General features: G+C 49.1%; 1 protein-coding gene across 3 annotated transcripts in view; it reads right to left on the reverse strand.

Annotated features, from left to right (window-relative positions):
• Nucleotides 1-22,411, reverse strand: part of kif21b (kinesin family member 21B) — a 223,118-nt gene that overhangs the window by 80,514 nt on the left and 120,193 nt on the right. For all 3 annotated transcript variants that reach the window (XR_011935738.1, XR_011935737.1, XM_072480319.1), the window contains exons 13-18: nt 22,100-22,211; nt 14,252-14,440; nt 9,346-9,545; nt 5,854-5,961; nt 4,335-4,403; nt 1,968-2,197 (exon numbers count right to left, since the gene is read on the reverse strand). Coding sequence is in view for 1 of the 3 variants with exons in the window: in XM_072480319.1 (XP_072336420.1) it covers nt 1,968-2,197; nt 4,335-4,403; nt 5,854-5,961; nt 9,346-9,545; nt 14,252-14,440; nt 22,100-22,211 (908 nt within the window). In the remaining 2 variants the exon portion in view is untranslated. The remainder of the gene's footprint in view (nt 1-1,967; nt 2,198-4,334; nt 4,404-5,853; nt 5,962-9,345; nt 9,546-14,251; nt 14,441-22,099; nt 22,212-22,411) is intronic.

The raw sequence follows: 22,411 nt of genomic DNA on the forward strand, positions 1-22,411 counted from the left end.
TTCCAGCTATTAAATCCTCCAGAGCAAAACTAGGAAAGAAATGGTTAAAGAAATGTTAAAATAATCCCAGTGCTCAATGAAATTTAGCTCAAAACCGATAAAAAGAGCAAGTTAAAATTGAAAGGGAGGCCACTTCAGAGGACATGTGGGATGTCCAATTTATACCATCTGATCCAAGTGAATTGCATAGCACAAATAGAATAAGCCTATTCACCATTCTAATTTTTAACAATCACAAATGCATGGCTTTTTCAACAGTTCTGCCAAGTCAAGTTACCTACCTATCATGAGAAGTGACAGTTCATGATTATAAAAATCCTCCAAACAGGATTGTACATATGAAATTCAAGCTATCTTGCAACTCAATTGTAAAGTTGTGGATCTTTAGCTCTCTGATGCTATGTGTGAATATTCAGCTTTCAAGCCTCCAAAACAATACTTTTTAAAATGAATTTATGGGATGTGGGTGTCAGTGTCTAAACTAGCATTTATTGCCTATCCTTAGTTATCCTTGCGATAGTGGTGGTGAGCTACCTTCTTGAACTACTGCAGTCCCTGTAGTGTAGATACATCCACAATGCTGTTAGGGAGAGTTCCAGGATTTTGACCCAGTGACAGTGAAGGAACGGCGATGTATTTCCAAGTCAGGTTGGTGAGTGATTTAGAAGGGAACTTCTAGGTGGTTGTGTTCCAATGTGTCTGCTGCCCTTGTACTTCTAGAGGGTGATGGTCATGTGTCTGGAAGTTGCTGTCTGAGGAGTCATGATGGGTTCCTGCATTGCATCTTGTAGATGGTGCACACAGCTGCCCCTGTTCGTCGACAGTGTTGTGGACGGTGTTGAGCTTCTTCAGTGTTGTTGGAGCTGCACTCTTCCAGGCAAGTGGAGAGTATTCCATCACACTCTTGACTTGTGCCTTGTAGATGGTGGACAGGCTTTGGAGGAGGTGTCAGGAGGTGAGTTACCCGCCTCAAGATTCCTAGCATCTGACCTGCTCTGGTTGCCACAGTATTTATATGGCTGGGACAAATTCAGCTTCAGATCAATGGTAACCCCCTCCCCAGGATGTTGATAATTGGAAATTCAGTGATGGTGATGCTGTTGAATGTCATGATGTGATGGTTAGATTACCTCTTGTTGGAGATGGCCACTGCCTGCCATTTGTGTGCCGTGAATGTTACTTGCCACTTGTCCGGCAAAACCTGGATATTGTCCCGGTCTTGCTGCATTTGGACATGGACTGCTTTAGTATCTGAGAAGTTGTGAATGGTGCAAAATATTGCACAATCATCAACAATATCCCCACTTCTGATCTTATAATGGAAGGGAGGTCACTGAGGAAGCAGCTGAAGATCCTTGGGCCGAGGACACTACGCTGAGGAACTCCTGCAGTGATGTACCAGAACTGATAATTTACCCCTACGACCACAACCATCTTCCTCTGTTCTAGGCATGACTCCAACCAGTTATCCTCCTGATTTCTATTGACTCGCCAAGGCTCCTTGAAGCCACATTTGGTTGACTGCTGCCTTGATATCACCTCATCTCATCTCACCTCACCTCATCTCTGGCATTTAGCTCCTTTGACAATATTTGAACCAAGGCCACAACGAGGTCAGGAGCTAAATGACCCCGCCATATTAGAACTATTAATTATTACGCCTGGGCTTGGTTTGAAAAAAACAGGTTTTACATTTCAGTGTTGCTCATCTTCAAATTATGTCCTTTGCCACCAAATGTTTAAATAGGTCAGATGCACAGTGGTCAGAGGCACAGTAATGAGAGGGGAAGAATAATCTTAATCACTATTGTCAGTTGTTTTTCATATCTGCTTGTTGTGGGATGCTGATTTTGTTGCTAATAAGCAACAAAATCTCCTAATATCAAAATATTTCTTACATTAATTAATTCAGTCCAAAGTTGATTTATTTTTCACCTTTTAAGTTTTGTTACTGATTACATGATTACCTTGCGGCCCTTGTTCCATTCACTGCAGAAACTGTCTCGTTCCAGGCTGCATTTAACTTTCTATTCCACTGTTTAACAATGTTGGATACGGATTTCGAGGCAGATTCTGGTTCTGAGGATGTGGTACTGGCCGAAAGCTCCATTCCAGAGTCCAGAACATTCTGTTTCCGGCTCACACGGCCAGCGACTCGGTTGGACATTGGTTTGGCTAATCTTCGAAGGGCACTAACCTGAACAGAACAAAAGAAAACAGAACAATGACAACAATTATGTGCAATGCAATGAATCTTTTAAAAGAGGAATCTCTTTCTTCACTGATGCTTCCTAATTGATGTATGTTCCTTTGAAAGGCATACTATATCTATCATCAATGCCCATTTCAAAATTTATCTGAATGTTAAATAATTTTGATGAACATTCCCACTGATAGCGTAATTATGTTTGCAGTTTTTCTCAACATCCCTATCTTGGGAAGTGAAGCTTATTGAGTCTAGTGGCACAAAGGATCTAAATCTTAGGAACGAGTGCTCCAGAATGAGGTCAAACAATGTTTCAATTACGTTATAAAATCCCTGAAAACTATATGTTTTTATTTGTTCATGGGATGTAGGATCCCTGAGAGCTTTAAAACCACATTGCTGTGGATCTAGTGTCACATGTAGGCTCGACCAGGTAAGGACGACAGATGTCCTTCCCTAAAGGACATTAGTGAACGAGATGGGTTTTTATGGCAATCAACAATGGTTTCATGGTCATCTTTAGACTTTTAATTCCAGATTTCTTTATTGAATGCAAGTTTCACCATCTGCGATGGTTGGATTTGAACCTGGGTCCCCAGAGAATGACTCTGGGTCTCTGGATTACCAAGTCCTGCGACAATACCACTACGCCACTATAAAGTAAAGGTTTATGTTCTCTTCTTATGAGTGTTTCATCAAAGCTTGAAGTGGCATCTTTCTGCCAGCTTCAGTTTCAAGGCTCCCAGCCGCTGGAAGATTTCATTATGCAACAAGTCAATAAGTTTCATTGCAGAATAGCAATATTTTTATAAATGCTAATTTTTTAAAAATCTAAATTATTTGGTAAGGTAACAGCAAGAATAGTGGTATCTCTTTCAAAAAAGCTTGAGAATAGGTCGGAGCGTTTATGCAATGAGGAGTACGCATGGACATTAAAACTGGATCAAATAAAAAGGGAAAATGTTGGATAAACTTAGCACGGGATAAACATCTTCAGGAGCGTCATACAGATTCAAAACGTTAACTCTGTTTCTTTCTCCACAGATGCTGCCAGATCTGCCGAGCTCATCAGTGTTTTCTGTTATTTATTTCAGAGTTCCTGCCTCTGCAGTATTTTGCTTTTATCAGTACGGGATCCTTTGGCTGTCTCACAATTTAAATTGTGTCTGGTCCTTCCATAGTTAAGTTCCGTAGCCATCTTGGGCGAGAATCTCCGAAATTGAGGCCAAGTGTTCGCGCCGTCGTTAGCACGACCTATTCTGGCCCCCACAGGGGGCCAGCATGGCACTGGAGCGGTTCATGCCACTCCAGCCTCCTTATGCGGCGCCAAAAGGGCGCAGTGCCAACCCGCGCATGCGCAGTTGGGGCAGCTCATTCCTGCGCATGCGCAGTTGGGCCGCGCGCACCGGCACCAACATGGCGCCGGGGTTCTGGGGCCGGCCCGCTGATCGGTGGGCCCCGATCGCGGGCCAGACCCCATTGGAGGCCCCCCAAGGTTCCCACAGAATTCCCGCTGGCAGCGACCAGGGGTGAACGGCGCTGGCGGGACTGTCATTTTTTTCGCCGGCCGCTCGGGCCATCCGGGCTGGAGAATCACCGCTCGCCGTTTGCGGCGATTCTCCAAGCGACCCGGCGTGATTCTCGCGCTACTGGTTTCGGGGGGTGGGAGAATCGGGTGCGGGTGTCGGGGTGGCATGGCGCGACTCGCGTGGCACCCCGGCGATTCTCCCACCCGATGTGGGGGGGGTGGGGGGGGGGGGGGGGAATACCACCCCTTATATAAAATGCTCAGTGTATTTGTGTCAAATGCCTTTGTTTGCTATTTTATTTTGAGTTATTGTTCTGTTTGAATCATGTATGGGGGGCTCAATTTAAGAATTGTTTTTATCAGCGAATTAAAACCTATACGAGGATTCAACACTAGAAAAGTATTTCTAACTTACCACAATGTAATGTAAATGAAAGAACTTTAAAGCTAACCAAGTAAATTGAATAGCTGAAGAAAGAAAACAACACCCATGGGCTTCTGCTTTACAATGTTCAAAAGCAACCAAGCAACTATTCTGAGACGCATTACATTCACATTGACTTAGCTGGTTATTTGCAATCTGGAATCATGAATTTACACCTCTTGTGTTTTTCTGCGTAGGACAATTTCTTGTTGCCGTTTTTGAGACTCCAAAGCCCGAATTTGGAACTGAAATAAAAAATGATAGAAACACAGAGATTTAGGAATCCTCAGAACTAACTGAATAAACAGCAAACTTTGTTGGAAATGATCTTAAAAGTAAATTTGACATACAATGGGAGATAATCCATCTTCCCACTCCAACTTCAATCTGAATTCTGACAAATGGAGTGACACTAAACTGATTCACAGTTCTTATTTCGCAAAACACCAATTTTGAAATATTAATAAAACTATAATTGCAACAGCTTTCAATTTATCTACGAATTTCTGTCAGGTCAAGTTTTCTTTTTCAATAAGGCAATTTACTTGAATTTCTATCAATGGATTTACTTGACTTTAGGTGAGTGCCATTCAATCCAAGGAACTGTTTTTCACTGTTCCTTAAGGAATATTTTGTATTTTGGTGGAAAACGTCAGTGTTGAGGATGGTTAATGTTTCCGTTAACGTGGGACTCTTCCTTGTTATACACCATCTCTGAGTAACAGGATATTGTTGCCTTATCTTCTTCTTTTGTCATAGAATCGCAACAGTGCAGAAGGAGAGCATTCGGCCCATTGAGTCTGTGATGATCCACTCCGCCATAGACCCGTGACCTAACCTGCACATCCCTGGGTCAAAATCCTGCAGCTCCTGCCCTAACAGCATTGTGGGTGTACTTACACAGCACATGGACTGCAGTGGTTCAAGAAGGCAGCTCACCACCAACCTCTCAAAAGGTAATAGGAATGGACAATAATTGCTGGGCTACTTAGCGACGCCCATATTCCGTGAAAGGACATTAAAAATACAGATTTACATATTTGCCATTCTCATTGGCTGCATGTGAGTCAGAAATTGTGAATGACTTAATGCAGTATATGCACACATCCATCCATCTGAATCGCTGATGAGATTAATTTGGCATGGAAACTTTTCATCTGACAGAAGTTAACATGTCATTCCATTGGGCTAAAATAAGTTCAGAACTGGTTCCACTGGTGGAAGTACAGTGGACTTTTCCAGTGTGCTTGTCTCGCCCACTATGGTCTGTCTTCAAAATTAAACATTCATCCACCTTTTGACATGATGTTGATCGTTTAGATCAATGTTACACCAGAGGGCTGAGTAGCAACAACAATTTGCATTTATTTAGTGCCTTGACTAGAAAAATGTCCTTGAGTGTTTTAGCAAACAAAATTTGCCACCAACCACAAAAGGCAATCTTAGAACGAGTGAGCAAAAATTTGGATAGAGGGGTGGGTTTTAAGAAGCATCTTATAGGAGTTTAGGGATGTAGAGAAGTTTAAAGGAGGGAATTGCAGAGTTTAGGACCTGGGCAATTTGTAAGTCAGAACATCCCCTTAGCCAATAAGCCCAATTAATGCTGTTCATTTCTTTCCCGTGAATTGTTGAATGTAGATGCTGTTGCCAATCCTTAGTTATACTGCTGATTGTGTCCCTTTCATCAATACTTACTTCTTGTCGCCTCTGTTCCTTTTTCAGCTGTGCAATCTCGCGGTTTCTTTTGCTTTCAATCATCCTCATTCGCTGCTGATCCTCCCTCATCTGTTTCATTAGAGTCACCTGACCAAAGAAGATTCCAGGAAAAATACTGAAATTTATTTCGCTGTAATGGCTGAGCTTTTAAATAATTTCATAAAAGGATAGTAAGTCAGTGCAAACGTTTTTTACTGAGGCAATGGGAATAGATTTTCAGAAGTAGTTCATCTTGCTGGTACACTTCTTAATCTGCATAAAATGAGATGTGACCAAGTCTTCTAAACATCTTGTTTTCTGTCCAAAGCTAATGCTTTTTAACTGTAAACCAATATGGCAGGAACTTTAGCTGCATGCTTGGGGCTTTTAACATCTGTGTGACCAGAAAAAGTATCACGGTTACAGCAATTAAGAATCAAAACCGATTGCAAGTATTCATCTCCAGATTATCACTTAATAAGGAAAAATGTACCCGAAACTAGAGTGAGTTGTAAAGTTGAGACAAAGCAAAGGGTTCATTAATGCCAAGATACTTTAGGACAGATCAGATAATAACATTACTAACAATAATAATGATGATACTAGCAGGGAAGGGGTACGCACAGCCCCAAAACCTGAATGATCAAAGGATTTGTGGGAACATCCGCATGCAACCGGTAAAGCTTGTTCTCATTTTACATCCAGATTTCTTGTCTCCAATTCATATGTACAAGTGTGATGTGTGCCCACATAAGGAGATTCTGTCCGGACTATTTAAAGAGCCACGGTACACGTAGACCTTGGAAGAGTTGGGATGATTTCAGTAAAGAGGAAGAAATAAGAAACTGAGACAGTTGAGACAACTGAAACTGAAATGAGGAGGTCAGCTGCAGGAAGTTGGTGTACCAAGAGCCAGTGTGAGAAGTAGCTCCGGAAAGGTGAGCATAGCTGCAGGTTCATCTATCCTGTAGTACACTGCTACTTTGTCTTTTCACACATATTCTTTCAGACCACTTCACACAGCTAATTAAGCTGAGACCAAGCATTGTTTATGCTCTTATAAAGTTCCTCATATCACCTATCTATTTACCACTGCCACCCACTCCAAGCTTTGTGCAATGTGAATCCAGTCGGTCAGCTCAATCAATTCAATGCATGTCCTCAAATGCACGTCAGTGATGGATTGGTAGGCACCCTTACCAAATGCACTGCATCCAACAGTTAAACCTTTGCACCTGTATATTGGCATAGATAACCTTGACATCTGAAGTAGTAATTGCAACTCCCATGGAATCCACTGCAGACCTGTATGAACCTTTCCTTGTGGTTGCACACTGGATGAACAATGATGAAATTAAATCACTTGTAACAAACTCTCCTGACTAATCTGGAGGTATTCAGATGAGTGCAGTCAATGGTGCCCTGTACCTGTAGGAAGCCAGGTAGAGATGCTGATCTGAGTGCCCACTCATTCCAGCTACTGTCATCAAAGGGAAAGTTAACATACCTCCCATTCTTGGCAAACAACCCAATCAATATGCTGCTGGTAGCTCACTAGAAGGAACCAGAGATAAAAATGTGGAGCGTGGTGGTGACATTCACAGCCACTGGTGATGCATGGTTATCATATCCAGCAGGGAGATGGCTGGAACTATCTTCCACCACCTGACGTGGCAATCACGGCCTCTGAAGTCGTGCTCTTGTTGGAAACCAAGGAAGGCGAGCTCATTTATGTACATTTGTCCCCCCCTCCCCCCGATGAACAACTCCTCAAACACGGTCACAAACATCCCCCGCTTTTCTCAACCCACACCTGCAGAGCCCCTTAATTCATACTTTATCTTCTCCAACCGCAGGAAGTTGTACAGTAAAATTTGCCGCCGTGCAATCAGAGATGCCAAGGCCACGATATCGGCCTTCCTCCTCTCCATGAGCTCCGGCTTCTCTTAAACCCCAAATATCACCACCAATGGGTCCGGATCCACCACCTCCACTATGCTATCTCAGTAAGGAGTCTTATAACACCAGGTTAAAGTCCAACAGGTTTGCTTTGGATCACTAGCTTTCGGAACACTGCTCATTCCTTAGGTGGAAGGATCCGTGCTCCTTCCTTGCCACCTGAGGAAGGGAGCAGTACACCAAAAGCTAGTATTTGAAAAGAAACCTGTTGGACTTTAACCTGGTGTTGTAAGACTCCTTACTGTGCTCACCCCAGTCCAACGCCGGCATCTCCACATCAGATGCTGGCTAAGACCGCGAACACACCCGCCCAGAATCTTCCCAATTTTTCACAACGCCAAAACATGCGCCCGTGATTCACTGGCCCCTGCCCACACCTCTCACACTCATATGCTGCCCCCTGAAAGAACCCACTCATTCTCGCCCGAGTCATATGTAACCTTTGCATCACCTTAAACTAGATCAGGCTCATCCTTGCACAAGAGGAGGTCCCGTTTACCCTTCGAAGTGCCTCACTCCACACTCCCCAATTGATCTGCCCTCCCAACTCCACCTCCCATTTCTCCTTGATCTTCCCCAGTCGCTCGCCTCCCTGCTTCCCAGCTATTTGTATATATCCCCAATTCTTCCCTCGCTTTCCACATCTGGAAGCAGCAGTCGCTCCAGCAGGATGTATCCCGTCAACCTAGGGAAACCCCTCCAGACCTTTCGCGCAAAGTCCCTAACCTGCAGATACCTCAACTCACTCCCTCTCGGCAGCCCTACCCTCTCCCTTAGCTTCTCCAGACTGGCGAACCCTTCCTCCAAATACAGATCCCTCACCTTGACCAGCCCCACTTCCCTCCACCTCCGTCATACACTATCCATCCCCCCCCGGCTCAAGGCCAGCATTTATTGTCCATCCCTAATTACTCTTGAAGAGGCAGTTAAGAGTCAATCATTTTTGAAACAACTGTTTCTTATTTTAATTATTTGCCCATCACTTAAGGGGTGCCTTTTGTCTCTGATTTCTAGGAACTGTAGGAGATTGAACCTGCGAGTCTCCTCTTGCTTTTGCCTCTTGGTTTTCTTCTGTGTGAGCATGCATACAGTGTCCGTTGGTCACCATGGGGGAGTTCTGATCATCCTTTCTCACCAGCTCTGCCCACCCACTCCATCCACAACTCCCCACCACATGCACTCGGACACCCCCTATCGTAACCAGCATAACCTGCTCTTATCGTCCTCAGCACACACCCTTTTGCCTCTTCCAATGGTCACCAATATACTCTCCACCCCTCCCCTGCCAGATCCCATGATCGAAGGGGCCCTTATTTCCTTCCAAAAGAGTTGGGACATCCTGGATATTACACACATATCAGCAGATGTCATCAAATCCAGTTTGGGCAATGAGAATACAAGTATGTAGATTGCCATCGCTCATGGTCAAATATTCACCGTCTTGGCTTACACTAATAATGTTGAAAAGCATATCCCAGGGATCATTCCATGACTGCAGCAGGGATATTAATAAAAGAAAGTGTGCAAGGTTACCTTGGTTTTCCTCATTTCAGCCACTTCACTCTGCAGTTTTCTCAGCTCTCGCTCGTACCGAGTCTGATTCTTCAGTAGGCGGGCGTGCTCTTTCTGTGCCACCTGCAGCTTCTGGAGCTCTCGATTCATTTCCTTCAATTTTTTCTCATAATCTGCTTTAATCTTGCTTGCTTTCTCTTCTGTGTTGCACTCCATAGATCCTGAGCAAAGAATCACAAAATTAATTCAACCATTCATCAATTTAAGGTTCAACTGATAGCTGGAAAGCATGGTGCAATGGTGCCCCTTGACGCCACAGTAGATGAGGGCATAGTAGAAGGGCAGCACAAGTGGCTACACTGTGGCTTCACAGCGCCAGGGTCCCAGGTTTGATTCCCCGCTGGGTCACTGTCTGTGTGGAGTCTGCACGTCTTCCCCGTGTCTGCGTGGGCTTCCTCCGGGTGCTCCGGTTTCCTCCCACAGTCCAAAGACGTACGGGTTAGGTGGAGTGGCCATGATAAATTGCCCTTAGTGACCAAAAAGGTTGGAGGGGTTATTGGGTTACGGGGATAGGGTGGAAGTGAGGGCTTAAGTGGGTCAGTGCAGACTCGATGGGTCGAATAGCCTCCTTCTGCACTGTATGTTCTATGTCCTATGAGATTTCAGACAGTACAATTTCAGACAAATGGGGTGGAATCCGGTGCCCTTCCCAGTGGTGTGTTTGGTGGTGGAATGGCATTTAAGCAGGCAGGAAAATGGCAGGTGGACCCTGCCACCTCCCAACCTCCAACCTAAGTCCTTGGCGGTAAGTTCCATGAACGGCCTTCCCGCCCTGTTGTCAACTGTGGCTCTTAATGGCCCACTTAAGGTCCTCACCACGTCACCAGGCCTCGGAGGTGGTGGGAAGGAAGGACAGCTTCTGGCAGGCAAGTCTTTGGATTCCAAAATCCTTGATCGCAGGAAAGGGCCTGCTATTGGCCCAAGTGCCTGAGTGGGCCAAGATATGGCAGCCCTTCCCTTAAGGGGGCAACGTGGGGCTGTCACTGGCTCTCCAGCCCATAGCCAAGATTCACCTACACCAGATTCTGTCCAAGATTTCAGTTTGGTCATCATGTAGATACTGCAATATGGAGGAAATGGTGGAGCAGGGCTGGAAATTAAAGAGCAAATCAGTCACTGTCACGCCTCAGCAGGAGTATTTAAATTTGTGAACTCAGCGAAGAAGCACCAAACTCAGGCACTGGACTGAACCACATTGTCACAAAGACAAAATGGGTGTCCTCATCTTTTCGACTGCCATAACAGTTCATGACCAAGGAGAAGTGGCTACTACCTCAACCCCCAAGAATCCTTAAAATCCATAGAACCCCTACAGTGCAAAAGGAGGCCATTCAACCCTTTAAGTCTGCATCGACCCTCTGAAAAAGCATTCAAACTAGGCCTACTCCCCAACCCTATCCCCGTAACCTCACCTAATCTTCACATTTTTGGTCTGTGAGAGGACACTGGAGCACCCGGAGGAAGCCCATGCAGACATGGGTAAAACATGCAAACTCCACACAAGACAGTCACCAAGGCTTGAACTGAACCCAGGTCCTTGGCGCTATGAGGCAGCAGTGTTAACCAGTGTGTCACCATGCCTCCCTTAAGCCCAAGAGGCTTGCTATAATTCTTCGGTTACCCATCTCAGAAAATCTGGTCACTTTCGAAGAACCCGGAGTGCGGGACTGAACAGGCATGTAGGTACCTGGGGAACCACAGTGGTCTCAAATAACAAGGACACATTTATTCTATTGCCAGTGAAGTGCACTTATTACTGGTGGGAATAATGCAGAATGATTTAGAAGGCGAGGGAATGCCAACTGTTAAGAAATAGGGAAAATTAAAATTGGAATTGGATAAAATAAACAGGGAGCTGATAGGAGCAGCTGTCTGAAGAGATTTTGAGATGCAAATTATTTATCAGTGAAAAAAGCAGGTGTTTACCTATGTGACTAGAGGAAAACAATGGGGTACAGAAGAGGTAACTTCAAAGTGGATAGATAAGAAAGTTGACTCGTATATGCTAAAAGCCGACTCGATAGGGTGGATAACAGCAAAGGGAAAGAATGATATATCCATTGCACAATAACTGGAGAAATGGAACACAGTCACATCTATCTTCACAGCCACACCCAGCTGCAGAAATAGTCTCCCAAAAACAAGTTATTGCTAAACAGGCAGCCGGTTAAGATCCAATACTCAAACCAAGCAGATTTTAACTGCACTGACACTAAAGACAGTTTTCCCAATAATAATAGTGTCACAAGTAGGCTTACATTAACACTGCAATGAAGTTACTGTGATAATCCCCGATCGCCACACTCCAGCGCCTGCTGGGGTACACTGAGGGAGAATTCAGAATGTCCAATTCACCTAACAAGCACGTCTTTTGGGACTTAGTGGTAGAAAACTGGAGCTCCCGGAGGATAAACGCGGCCAAATAACCTGTGTGTGATAATTCTATAATGTTGAATATTGTTAGGGAGCAAAGGGGCATCCCTGACTTCAGAGAAAATGGGTAGTTTGGAACCAAGGGGTAATATCATGTAATATTGTGTGTGTATGGCCATCAGAGTAATGAAATGTTGTCGTGTATTATAATCCTTCTTGTGTTTTGTTTTTAAAGTTAATAAATATTGTTTATCAATTGTTACTCCCTAGTATGCATATTTTTCTCACAGTATACCAAATTGAAAACATACAGCACTAAGAACCGATGTTCCAAGTTATCCTTCTGGATTTTGGGATACTCGCATTTAACATTAGCGGTATTCTTAATACAACATAAAAGGGAGCAGAATGATCTCTTAAGTGGCAGTCTTGGAATTCATGCAGGAGTGCTGCCTGTCAGCATACAACTGAGTTATTTTTCTTGCCAAAAAGGGGACTATACTGATTGGAATAATTTGGCAATGGGCTCTGAAGTCTGCTGAAAGACTCCCTTTTGTGTTGTACCTTCAACTTTACAGCAGATGGCACAACTCATTCTGCTTCGTGAGAGAAACATAGCTCTTTTGAATATTGCTCTTGATTACAGTAATCCATTTAGCATCTGGAGCCAAGGTGGTGTGGATTACATCAGATCGGCACCAAAGATTAACTACGGTGACTACAGTGGCAGCTCTGCAATAGTCCTCCTGATTATCCTCCTCAAAGCATAAGAACAAAGGTAGGGAGACCACTGTTTTTTGAAGCGTAGCTTGAAACCATAAAATTTAAAAATTCTTTAGTAATACTGTAAAAGAACTTAACACTCTTAACCATTTACTTTAAAAAAACTTGAAGAAATCTATTTTAAAAATCTTAAATGCTAAGAATCCATTGAAGTTTCAGAGTTTGGTTAGAGGTCTAAAATGCTCCTGATCCATCACAAGCAGATCTCGATACTTCTTTCCCGAGGTCATCTCTAATAATAATGTAATAATCATCTTTATTTGTGTTACAAATAGGCTTACTCTTACATTAACATGACAATGAAGTTACTGTGAAAATCCCCTGGTCGCCACACTCCGGCGCCTGTTCAGATACACCGAGGGAGAATTCAGAATGTCCAAATTACCTAACAGCATGTCTTTCGGGACCTGTGGGAGGAAACTGAAGCACCCGGAAGAAACCAACGCAGACAGTGACCCAAGCCGGGAATCGAACCTGTGACCCTGCTGCTGTGAAGCAACACTGTGCTGCCATGTCGCCAAGTAATGAAAATAGCCACAGGATAATAAATGGGAGAAATGTAGCCTGGCACGTAAACCCATGTGTAGTGAGGTAAGGTGCTGCATTTGAAGATATCTACCTCTAAAAAGGAATATGATGTTGGGTTACTCCCAGGTCAGAGACATTGGGCGGGATTCTCCGGGAATTGGCGTGGTGAGCAGAAACGGCGCAGTGGAGTGGCAGGAACCACTCCGACGTATGGCCGCCCCAAATTTGCGGAATCCTCCGCGCATTCAGGGGCTAGGATGACGCCGGAGTGGTTTGCGCCCCGCCGGCCGGCGTGGAAGGCCTTTGGCGCCGCGCCAGTCGGCGCGGGTCCGTGCATGCGCGGGAGCGTCAGCATTTGCGGAGGCCTACAGGGCCGGCGCGTAGGAATAGAGTGCCGCCACGGCACAGGCCCGCGCGCGGATCAGTGGGCCCCGACCGTGGGCCAGGCCACCGTGGGGACACCCCCCGGGGCCAGATCACCCCCCGCCTCCCCGAGGCCGCCCACGGAGCTGGGTCCCGCCGGTAGAGACCTACCTTGATATACGCCGGCGGGACCTGGCAAAAACAGGCGGGAACTCGGCCCATCGCGGGCCAGAGATTTCGGGCGGCCCCGGGACCCATTGAGTCGCGCCGGTCCCCGCCATTCTCCAAGGCAGGCGGCGCGATTCACGCCGCTGTGACTTTTGGGGGGTGGAAGAATTTGGAGGCCGACGGGGGCGGGATTCAAGCCGACCCCCGGCGATTCCACGACCCGGCGGGGGTTCGGAGAATCCCGCCCTTTGATTGTGTTAATGAACCTAGGTCACAATTAATTGTGCATCTCTTCTCCCCTTAATTTGCTATCATGCGAGTACTTAAGGCATAGAAATGTCTGCATGGCAATAGAGAAATAACAAAGTACGTTCTCTACTCCTCCAGCTAAAATTAACTGCAACAGAGAGCGGGATGTCTTTTCGTTTGATGGGGAGAGGTGGAGATGGGATGGTGGCAAGTTGGGGGATGGTTTGATTACCTGTTACTTCCTGAATTAGTCTGTTGATGATAAGCATGTGAATCTGGAAATGTTGGGGCCAATGAATTATCAGAAGAAGTAAAATGATACATGAGTTCTGAAAGAGTTCCTCCTACAACCATGAAAATCGAATACCCTTTCATGTAAAAGGCAACAAAAAGTAACCCATACCAAGGTTCTGGAGAACACGGTCTCTCTCCAGCTGTGTATCCCGGATCTTATTCTGTAGCAGGATAAGTTTTTCCTCATACTGCTGCTTCAATATGTGCAATCGCCGCTGGCTATTCTCTAGTTCATCGATGAGTTTCTGTTTGATTTCAATCTCACAAGTAATGTCAGCAAGGTCAGCCTGATAATTAACTGAGAATGAAGTAAAGAGACAAGGAACGATCTATTAACATAAATTATCAATAATTCATTTTTCAAGATGGCATTACAGGCTTAACTATGTTAAACCACTCGAATGTATTTAAGACAATGAAATGTTGGTAGCTCACTAACAAATAGAGCAGCATATGTATGGGTGGCCGCTCCAACTAAACCTCAAACACATGTATGTGATTCCTCTGCAAAACCAAGGGATGCAAATAAAACTAAATAGCATAATGAAAAGCATACGTCTCGGACATTTCAACCAGCCTGTGTAGCTTGGTTACACTCAATCCGTGCTTAGCATGTAGAACACACATCAAAATGAAAATGAAGATTTGGATACAAAACATTGGCCCAGAACTTCTGGGGCGGGATTCTCCGTTGCCCGACAGTGAAATTGGGAGCGGCAATCAAGCAGAGAATGGCTCCCGATGCCGAAATCACGGTAGGCGCCGGTTTGACGGCAGGTCGCGATGCCCTGCCCCTCCAAATCAGCGTCACGAGGCGCATGCCGCATGCAATCGCAACCCCGTTGGAATGTCATTAGCAGGCCCACCCGCTATGCTCCGCCTCCGATGGGCTGAGTTCCCGACGGTGCGGGGCACGTGTGGTCTCTGTGGTCGTGAGCCTGGTGGGGCGGCTGCAGAGAGCGAGGGAGGGCGTGCGGATAGTGGCACCTGGATGTAGAGGGGGCCATGTGCCACCATTAAATATGTTGTGTAGCGCCCCCACCATCCCCTGCAGATCATAATGTTTGGGCACCAGACAGCGATGTTGGCCACCGTGGCGGGAGTCTCTGCCCTGCATGCAGCCCTGTGGCAACGTCGGCGCAGGCAGCTCAGAGAGGCTGCGGCAGCGGCGGCCAAAGCAGAGGGACAGACTGCAGAGGGCCAGGTGGTACCCGCTCAGGCTGCAGGGCCACCCGCCCGATGGGCGCAGGCGGAGGAGGAGGAGGACAACAACGAGTGTGAGACACAGGATGAGGAAACTGATGTGGATGAGGAGCAGGAGGAGGAGCGGAAGGTGGTGGTGCCAAGGCGCCAAGGGGCCCGATGAGGCCTTGTGTCTACTGGCGCCGCATGACCTTCGTGGACCTGCCGGACAGGGCATGCAGGAGGAAACTCCGAATGAGCCGGGAAACAGTCGCACACATCTGCCACCTGATGGCACACGTGGCATTGGGGGAGCTCATGCTCTCTCAGTGGCCGTCAAGGTGACGGTTGCCCTGAATCTCTATGCCACGGGGTCGTTCCAAGTGGAGACCTCCCAGGCATCGGCGCACCGGTGCATCCGTGCAGTGACTGACGCCCTGTATGACATCGCGGACCGGAACATCCAGTTCCCTGTGGACCGCGCCCAACAGGATGCCCGGGCAGCGGGATTCGCTGACGTGGCCAGAATACCCATGGTACAGGGGGCGATTGATGGGGTGCACATCGCCATGCGGCCACCAGCGGAGAACAGGGACGTGTTCATGAACAGGAAAGGGGCCCACTCCATGAACATTCAGGTGCTCTGTGACCACCGCATGCAGATCATGCACGTCTGCGCCCGGTACCTGGGAAGTGTACATGACGCGTTTATCCTGGCACAATCGTTCATCCCCGCCATGTTCGAGGGACGCCCCCCCCCCACCCCCCGGGCTGGTTGCTGGGCGACAAGGATTACCCGTTGCGGTCGTGGCTCATGACACCTATACGGAGGCCACAGACCGACGCGGAGACCCGCTACAATGAGGCCCATGCAGCAACCAGGGGTGTGGTGGAGAGGTGCTTTGGGCTGCTGAAGATGCGCTTCAGGTGCCTGGACTGCTCTGGAGGGGCCCTCCAGTACCAGTCGGAGAGGGTTGGTCTGCTGCGTCCTCCACAATATAGCCCAGCAGAGGGGCGATGTGCTGGAGGCGGAGGAGGAGGAGGCAGAGGGCGAGCCCGAGGAAGGGGCTGCCTCTCCAGATGAGAAGGATGGGAAGGAGGGGGGCAATGTACGCGATATGGGGGCTGGATATGGACGCGAGGCTGCACGGTGCCACAGGCTTGGCCAGCGAGCACGCGAGGCCTTGATCGCCGCACATTCCACCAATTAGGGGGGTAGGGGCTCGCTGAGCAGGAGCATTGGCACCACTGTACCGCACTGCCTCACCACCCCGCACTCCCACCTCCCACCACCCTTAGCTCCCACACGATCAAATGCACAACACCCCTCCACTACATATCCACCTGCGGCACAACGGGCTGGGTTCACACGATTGCGTGTGGAAGCGGGTGTGCTTGATGCTTAAATACACATGCCCTAGCCCCGACACCTAAACTGTGCTCTGCACCCATGCCAACTTACTAGGTGTCTAACTTCCTGGCCTTACAGACCCTACCACTACGTCTCTGTGCCTCCCCAGACGGTACAGCAGGAGTGGAGGCGGACTGCTGAGACTCCCCGTTGGCACTCGTTGCCTGAGGCGGTCCAGCTTGGATGGGCCAGGCTGCTCCGCAGGCGTCCTGGATGGCGTGGTGCCACCCTGGCCCTCCCGCTGCCCACCTGATGCATCAGGAACGGAATGAGGGGAGTCCGAGGTGCCACAGTGTTCCGGGCCCTCCCTTGCAGGAGACACCGGGACGGGCCCCATAACCTCCTCCTCCCTCGGGGTGCCCGATGGCCCCCGGGCCTCTCTATGGGACGGGGGTGCGAGTGGAGACAAGCCCCGATGCACCACCAACACCTGGCGCTGCCAGTCCTGGAGGCTCGCTGTGGTATCGACAATGGTCCTAACATCAGCTGCGATGGAGCTCAGAGAGGGGCCATCCCTGTCTGGGACTGTGCCACCTCCCTCTGGGCTTGTGCGACACCATCCAGCATCTGACCAATGCCGCGGATGCTCTCAGCAGTGGCCTGCTGAGAGTGGGCCATCATCTGACCAATGCCGCGGATGCTCTCAGCAGTGGCCTGCTGAGACTGGGTCATCATCTGGGCAATGCCGCCGATGCTCTCAGCGATGGCCTGCTGAGACTCGGACAGACTGCGGAGCATGGCTGAGATGTCCAGGTGGCTCTGGCACAGGGCTGCCTGTGAGAGGGCAGCCCTGTCCTGGGTCACGCATGACACCTGTACATGAAGCACCTGCACATGCCTTACATGACCTGACCCATGGCAGCACGGTAGCATTGTGGATAGCACAATTGCTTCACAGCTCCAGGGTCCCAGGTTCGATTCCGGCTTGGGTCACTGTCTGTGCGGAGTCTGCACATCCTCCCCGTGTGTGCGTGGGTTTCCTCCGGGTGCTCCGGTTTCCTCCCACAGTCCAAAGATGTGCAGGTTAGGTGGATTGGCCATGATAAATTGCCCTTAGTGTCCAAAATTGCCCTTAGTGTTGGGTGGGGTTACTGGGTTATGGGGATAGGGTGGAGGTGTTGACCTTGGGTAGGGTGCTCTTTCCAAGAGCCGGTGCAGACTCGATGGGCCGAATGGTCTCCTTCTGCACTGTAAATTCTATGATAACACCGTTGCCCCCATTGCCTCCACCGCGGATACAGTGCGGTGTCGGCCTGGGTGGCAGCCATGACCGGCATCACTCCTTACTCCTGGACATGGATGGACTCCTCCACCGGAGTCTGCAGCTGCTGGAAGCCGGCCGTCATCCCGCCGTCTAGTCCCTGGGTGTCTGACTGCATCGGATCTGTGGGTGGGTCCGGAAACTCCAGGAACCCGGGAACCGGGTTCATTTTTCATTTCAATTTTCATTTTTTTCATTTTCAACCGTCTGGGAGGCAGATGGTTGCTGGGGCTGGGCTGCCCTCCGACCGTCCGGCCCCTCAGCTGATCCTACCCCCACCTGCTGTACCGGTACAGCTGTGTGGTGCGCACCAGTGAGTGTCCCAGTAGCCTCATCACTAAAGTGCCCAACCGAGGTGATAGTCTCTGCGATGGCGGAGGGTGTGGGTGACAGCAGTGATGCGAAGTCCAGGTCCTTATCGGAGCCAAAGTCAGGGGTCTCCTGCGTCGACCCTTGGCCCGATGCTTCTGGTCTCGACCCCGTCTGAGGGTCACTGTCTGGTCTGTCCATCAACTGTGTTCCCGTCCTCTGTGTGTCAGTGTCCTGGGTGTTGTGTCTATCTGTGTCCTGGCTGTCGGTCTCCTGGGTGTCCGTCCTCTGTGCGTCAGTCTCCTGGGTCTCAGTGTCGGTGGAAGGGCTTCCTTGCCGTCTGCCCTCTCCGCCGTGGCGTGCGCGTCTGGGGCCTCTGGATCTGGCACTGGTTGTGGGCGAGGTACGCCAGACGGGCCGGGACGACCAGCGGCAGGTCCCGGAAGACACAAGACAGCATGTATCGCTGGACACGTGGACTGGGCTGAGGGGGTGGAATGGAGGGGAATGGGGGCGGAATGGGGTGAGGCAGTGGAGCCAGGCAGGGGAGTCTCACTTGCTGGTGCACCTCCGATCTGGCAAGGGGCAACCTCCCGGTCCTCGGCTTCGCCAACAAGGTCCAGTGCCCTCTGCTCGTGGACTGTGAGGGAGTGCAGCACGGGTGGACCCCCTCTGGTTCTCTCACACTCCCTGTGGTTATGGGCGGTCTTCTCCTGGGGGAGGGGTGAAAGCATCAGAGTGAGGCAGTCCGCCGCATGCCGCGCAGCTGGTGGCTAGATTATGGCATGGGAACACGGGGCACCCGGCCAAGGTGGCTCACATGGGTGGGTGCAGCCCATGTGGGTCGGGTGGGGTTTTTTGCCCTCCTCCTGGGGGCAGGGGGGGAAGGGGGGGGGGGGGCTACTTTCACATGTGTGGGTGGTAGGGGTGGGGTGGTGCCAGGGGCACATCTGTGTAATCACCCTGGCTTCCCTCATCAGGTCATGCATCTTCTTGCGGCACTGTTCGCCGGTCCATGGGGTGTGCCCCACTGCGCTGACGGCGTTGCCCAACTCCCTCCAATTACGCCGGACTGTGCTGCTCGGGTGGCGGTGTCCCCACCTGGGGCACAGGATCGTCCACCTCTCCTCGACTATGTCCAGCAGTGTATCGAGGTTGTGGTCCCTGAACCTCGGGACGGCACGGCGGGCGGCGGCCATCTTGCGGGTCCCGGGACTGGGCGCCGCTCGCGCACCTTTAGGTACTGGGGCGCCACATGATTGATGCGTCCCGCGTATCCGACGCCGGTCTGGCGCTGCACCCCCCGCGCTTCTCGCGGCGCCCGTGCTGGTCTGAATCGCTCCTCAGAGTGGCCCATTCACGCCGTCGTAAAACGTGACGCCGTTTACGACGGCGTCAACACTGCCGCGGGATGAGAGCATCCCACCCCTGATTTTTCTGATTCAGAAAGTGGAACGGTCTTAGTTATTATTTCAATCCTGATAAAGATGATAATCCTATGGATTAGCTAAACATTGTACTGAATCATCTAAACACACACTTAATCCAGAACACTTGAACCCTTTTAACATTAGCCACTTATTCAGTTCCTCTTTTCAGATGTCAATCAACCTTAATAAGAGTTCAAACCCCACGGGCGTCATTCTCCGACCCCCCAGCGGGTCGGAGAATGGCCGTTGGCCGCCGTGAATCCCGCCCCCGCCGGTTGCCGAAGTCTCTGGTACCGGAGTTTAGGCGGGGGCGGGAATCGGGCCGCGCCGGTTGCCGGGCCCCCCCCCGCTCGATTCTCCGGCCCGGATGGGCCGAAGTCCCGCCGAGAAATTGCCTGTCCCGCCGGCGTAAATTAAAGTAGGTATTTACCGGCGGGACAAGGCAGCGTGGGCGGGCTCCAGGGTCCTGGGGGGGGGGGGGGCGATCTGACCCCGGGGGGTGCCCCCACGGTGGCCTGGCCCGTGATCGGGGCCCACCGATCCGCGGGTGGGCCTGTGCCGTGGGGGCACTCTTTCCCTTCCGCCTCCGCAACGGCCTCCACCATGGCGGAGGCGGAAAAGACTCTCCCCACTGCGCATGCGCCGGAAACTGTCAGCGGCCGCTGACACTCCCGCGCATGCGCCGCCCGAGGATGTCATTTCCACGCAAGCTGGCGGGGCAACAAACGCCGTTTCCGCCAGCTGGCGGGGCGGAAATCCCTCTGCCGCCGGCCTAGCCCCTCAATATCGGGCCTCGGCCCCCAAAGATGCGGAGCATTCCGCACCTTTGGGGCGGCGCGATGCCCGTCTGATTGGCGCCGTTTTGGGCGCCAGTCGGCGGACATCGCACCGTTGGGGGAGAATTTCGCCCCACATCTATTAACTTTAGAGAAATGTTTTTCTTTAGTCTCATCTTGCCTGAGGCTCGTCAACATTACACCAATCCTTGTCATCCAACATTAAACTAAAGGATATGCATCTACATTATTTGCAGAATTTAAGTTTGCTATAAAGACTCGGACCACTTGATATTAATTTCTTCAGCCTGCACACAGAATTTGTGCGACCAGAATATTTCAAGTTCTTTTATAATGCAACAAGATCCTCCAAAAGGGCCAAAAAATTGGAAGTTGCTTAAATTGGTGCATTATCCAGGTACAGTACACATTATACCTGCCCAATAAGGCTGGTGGCAGGAACACAGGCCTTTGATCTCATTAGTATAGTGCTATGAGGATGCCAGCTATGTTCCTAGAAGCAGCTTGCCAGTCACAAGGCGGAGCAACAGCAACTGGTCAGGATGACAGCCAAGAGTATCAAGTAAATTTGTGGATGAAGGGCAAGTAGAAGTGTGCAGCATCCTGCAGTTGTAAGGAGACACTAAAAAATTGCAGTCTGTTCCTCCTAGCTCCACATTAAGGTATATTGACCTTGATTTTCATAGTAAGAAGTCTTACAACACCAGGTTAAAGTCCAACAGGTTTGTTTCGATGTCACTAGCTTTCGGAGCGCTGCTCCTTCCTCAGGTGAATGAAGAGGTATGTTCCAGAAACATATATATAGACAGATTCAAAGATTCTGTCTATATATATGTTTCTGGAACATACCTCTTCCTTCACCTGAGGAAGGAGCAGCGCTCCGAAAGCTAGTGACATCGAAACAAACCTGTTGGACTAACCTGGTGTTGTAAGACTTCTTACTGTGCTCACCCCAGCCCAACGCCGGCATCTCCACATCTTGATTTTCATAGGAACTGGGCCTCGTGCCACTTTTAGGGAGGTGTTCTGGACAATTAAAAGGTGGGTTACCTAATATGGAATGTGCACCTCCAATATAGAGTGAGCTACGTACACCAATTACATGTTGGGCCCTGTAGTGCCTGGTTTTCCCCAAAATATATTTCACTTATAGGCCGAATAATGAATTATGAAGAGTATTTCCAACTTGTCCAATAGTAAAGGTTCTTTTGACAGTATTTAACTTCCATAAATTAAAACGGTCACTGGGCAGGGTTTTCTTTCTGTGTTGATCAGGCACCATTTTTAAAGGGCGCCCCGATTTCTGTGGAGCCACCCTCACCAGTTCCATCAGGTCCCACCCTGCCACATTAATGGCGTACAAAATGCACATAGATTTGTTCTCCCCAGAGGCTCAAAACCTGGACTAAAACCTTGGCGCCAGGCTTCAGTCAGCATCTGACACCCTGGAAGAAGGTGGGAAAATTCCGCCCAGAATCTTCAAAGTTTTAATTTTCTTCTGTTTTCAATACTACTTGAAGTCATTCTAGGGGGTTGAGCAAGTTCCACTACAGCTTATGATTATTACCTTTTTCTTCTGATTCTGTATCTGTTTCATCGAGGCTTCCATCGCTGTCAAATTCTTCATCATCTCCACCTTCCTCTTCTTCACAGCAACTTTCTTCAATGTCCTCCTCCTCCTGAAATTATAGGATACAATGTAAATGACAGGACGGGTAAATAGTTTGAGAGGTTGGTATGCATAAAAACTTGCAAATATACACAAGTAATCATTTATATAGCACTTCAGATGCTCAGGATCTGCTCTGTGCAATATAGAAATGCAAACCTCGGTCCTAAATGGCCATATTCTAAGACTATAACCCGATGTTTATGATTC

Source organism: Scyliorhinus torazame, chromosome 17, assembly GCF_047496885.1.
Source record: "Scyliorhinus torazame isolate Kashiwa2021f chromosome 17, sScyTor2.1, whole genome shotgun sequence".
Classification (NCBI taxonomy): Eukaryota; Metazoa; Chordata; class Chondrichthyes; order Carcharhiniformes; family Scyliorhinidae; genus Scyliorhinus; species Scyliorhinus torazame.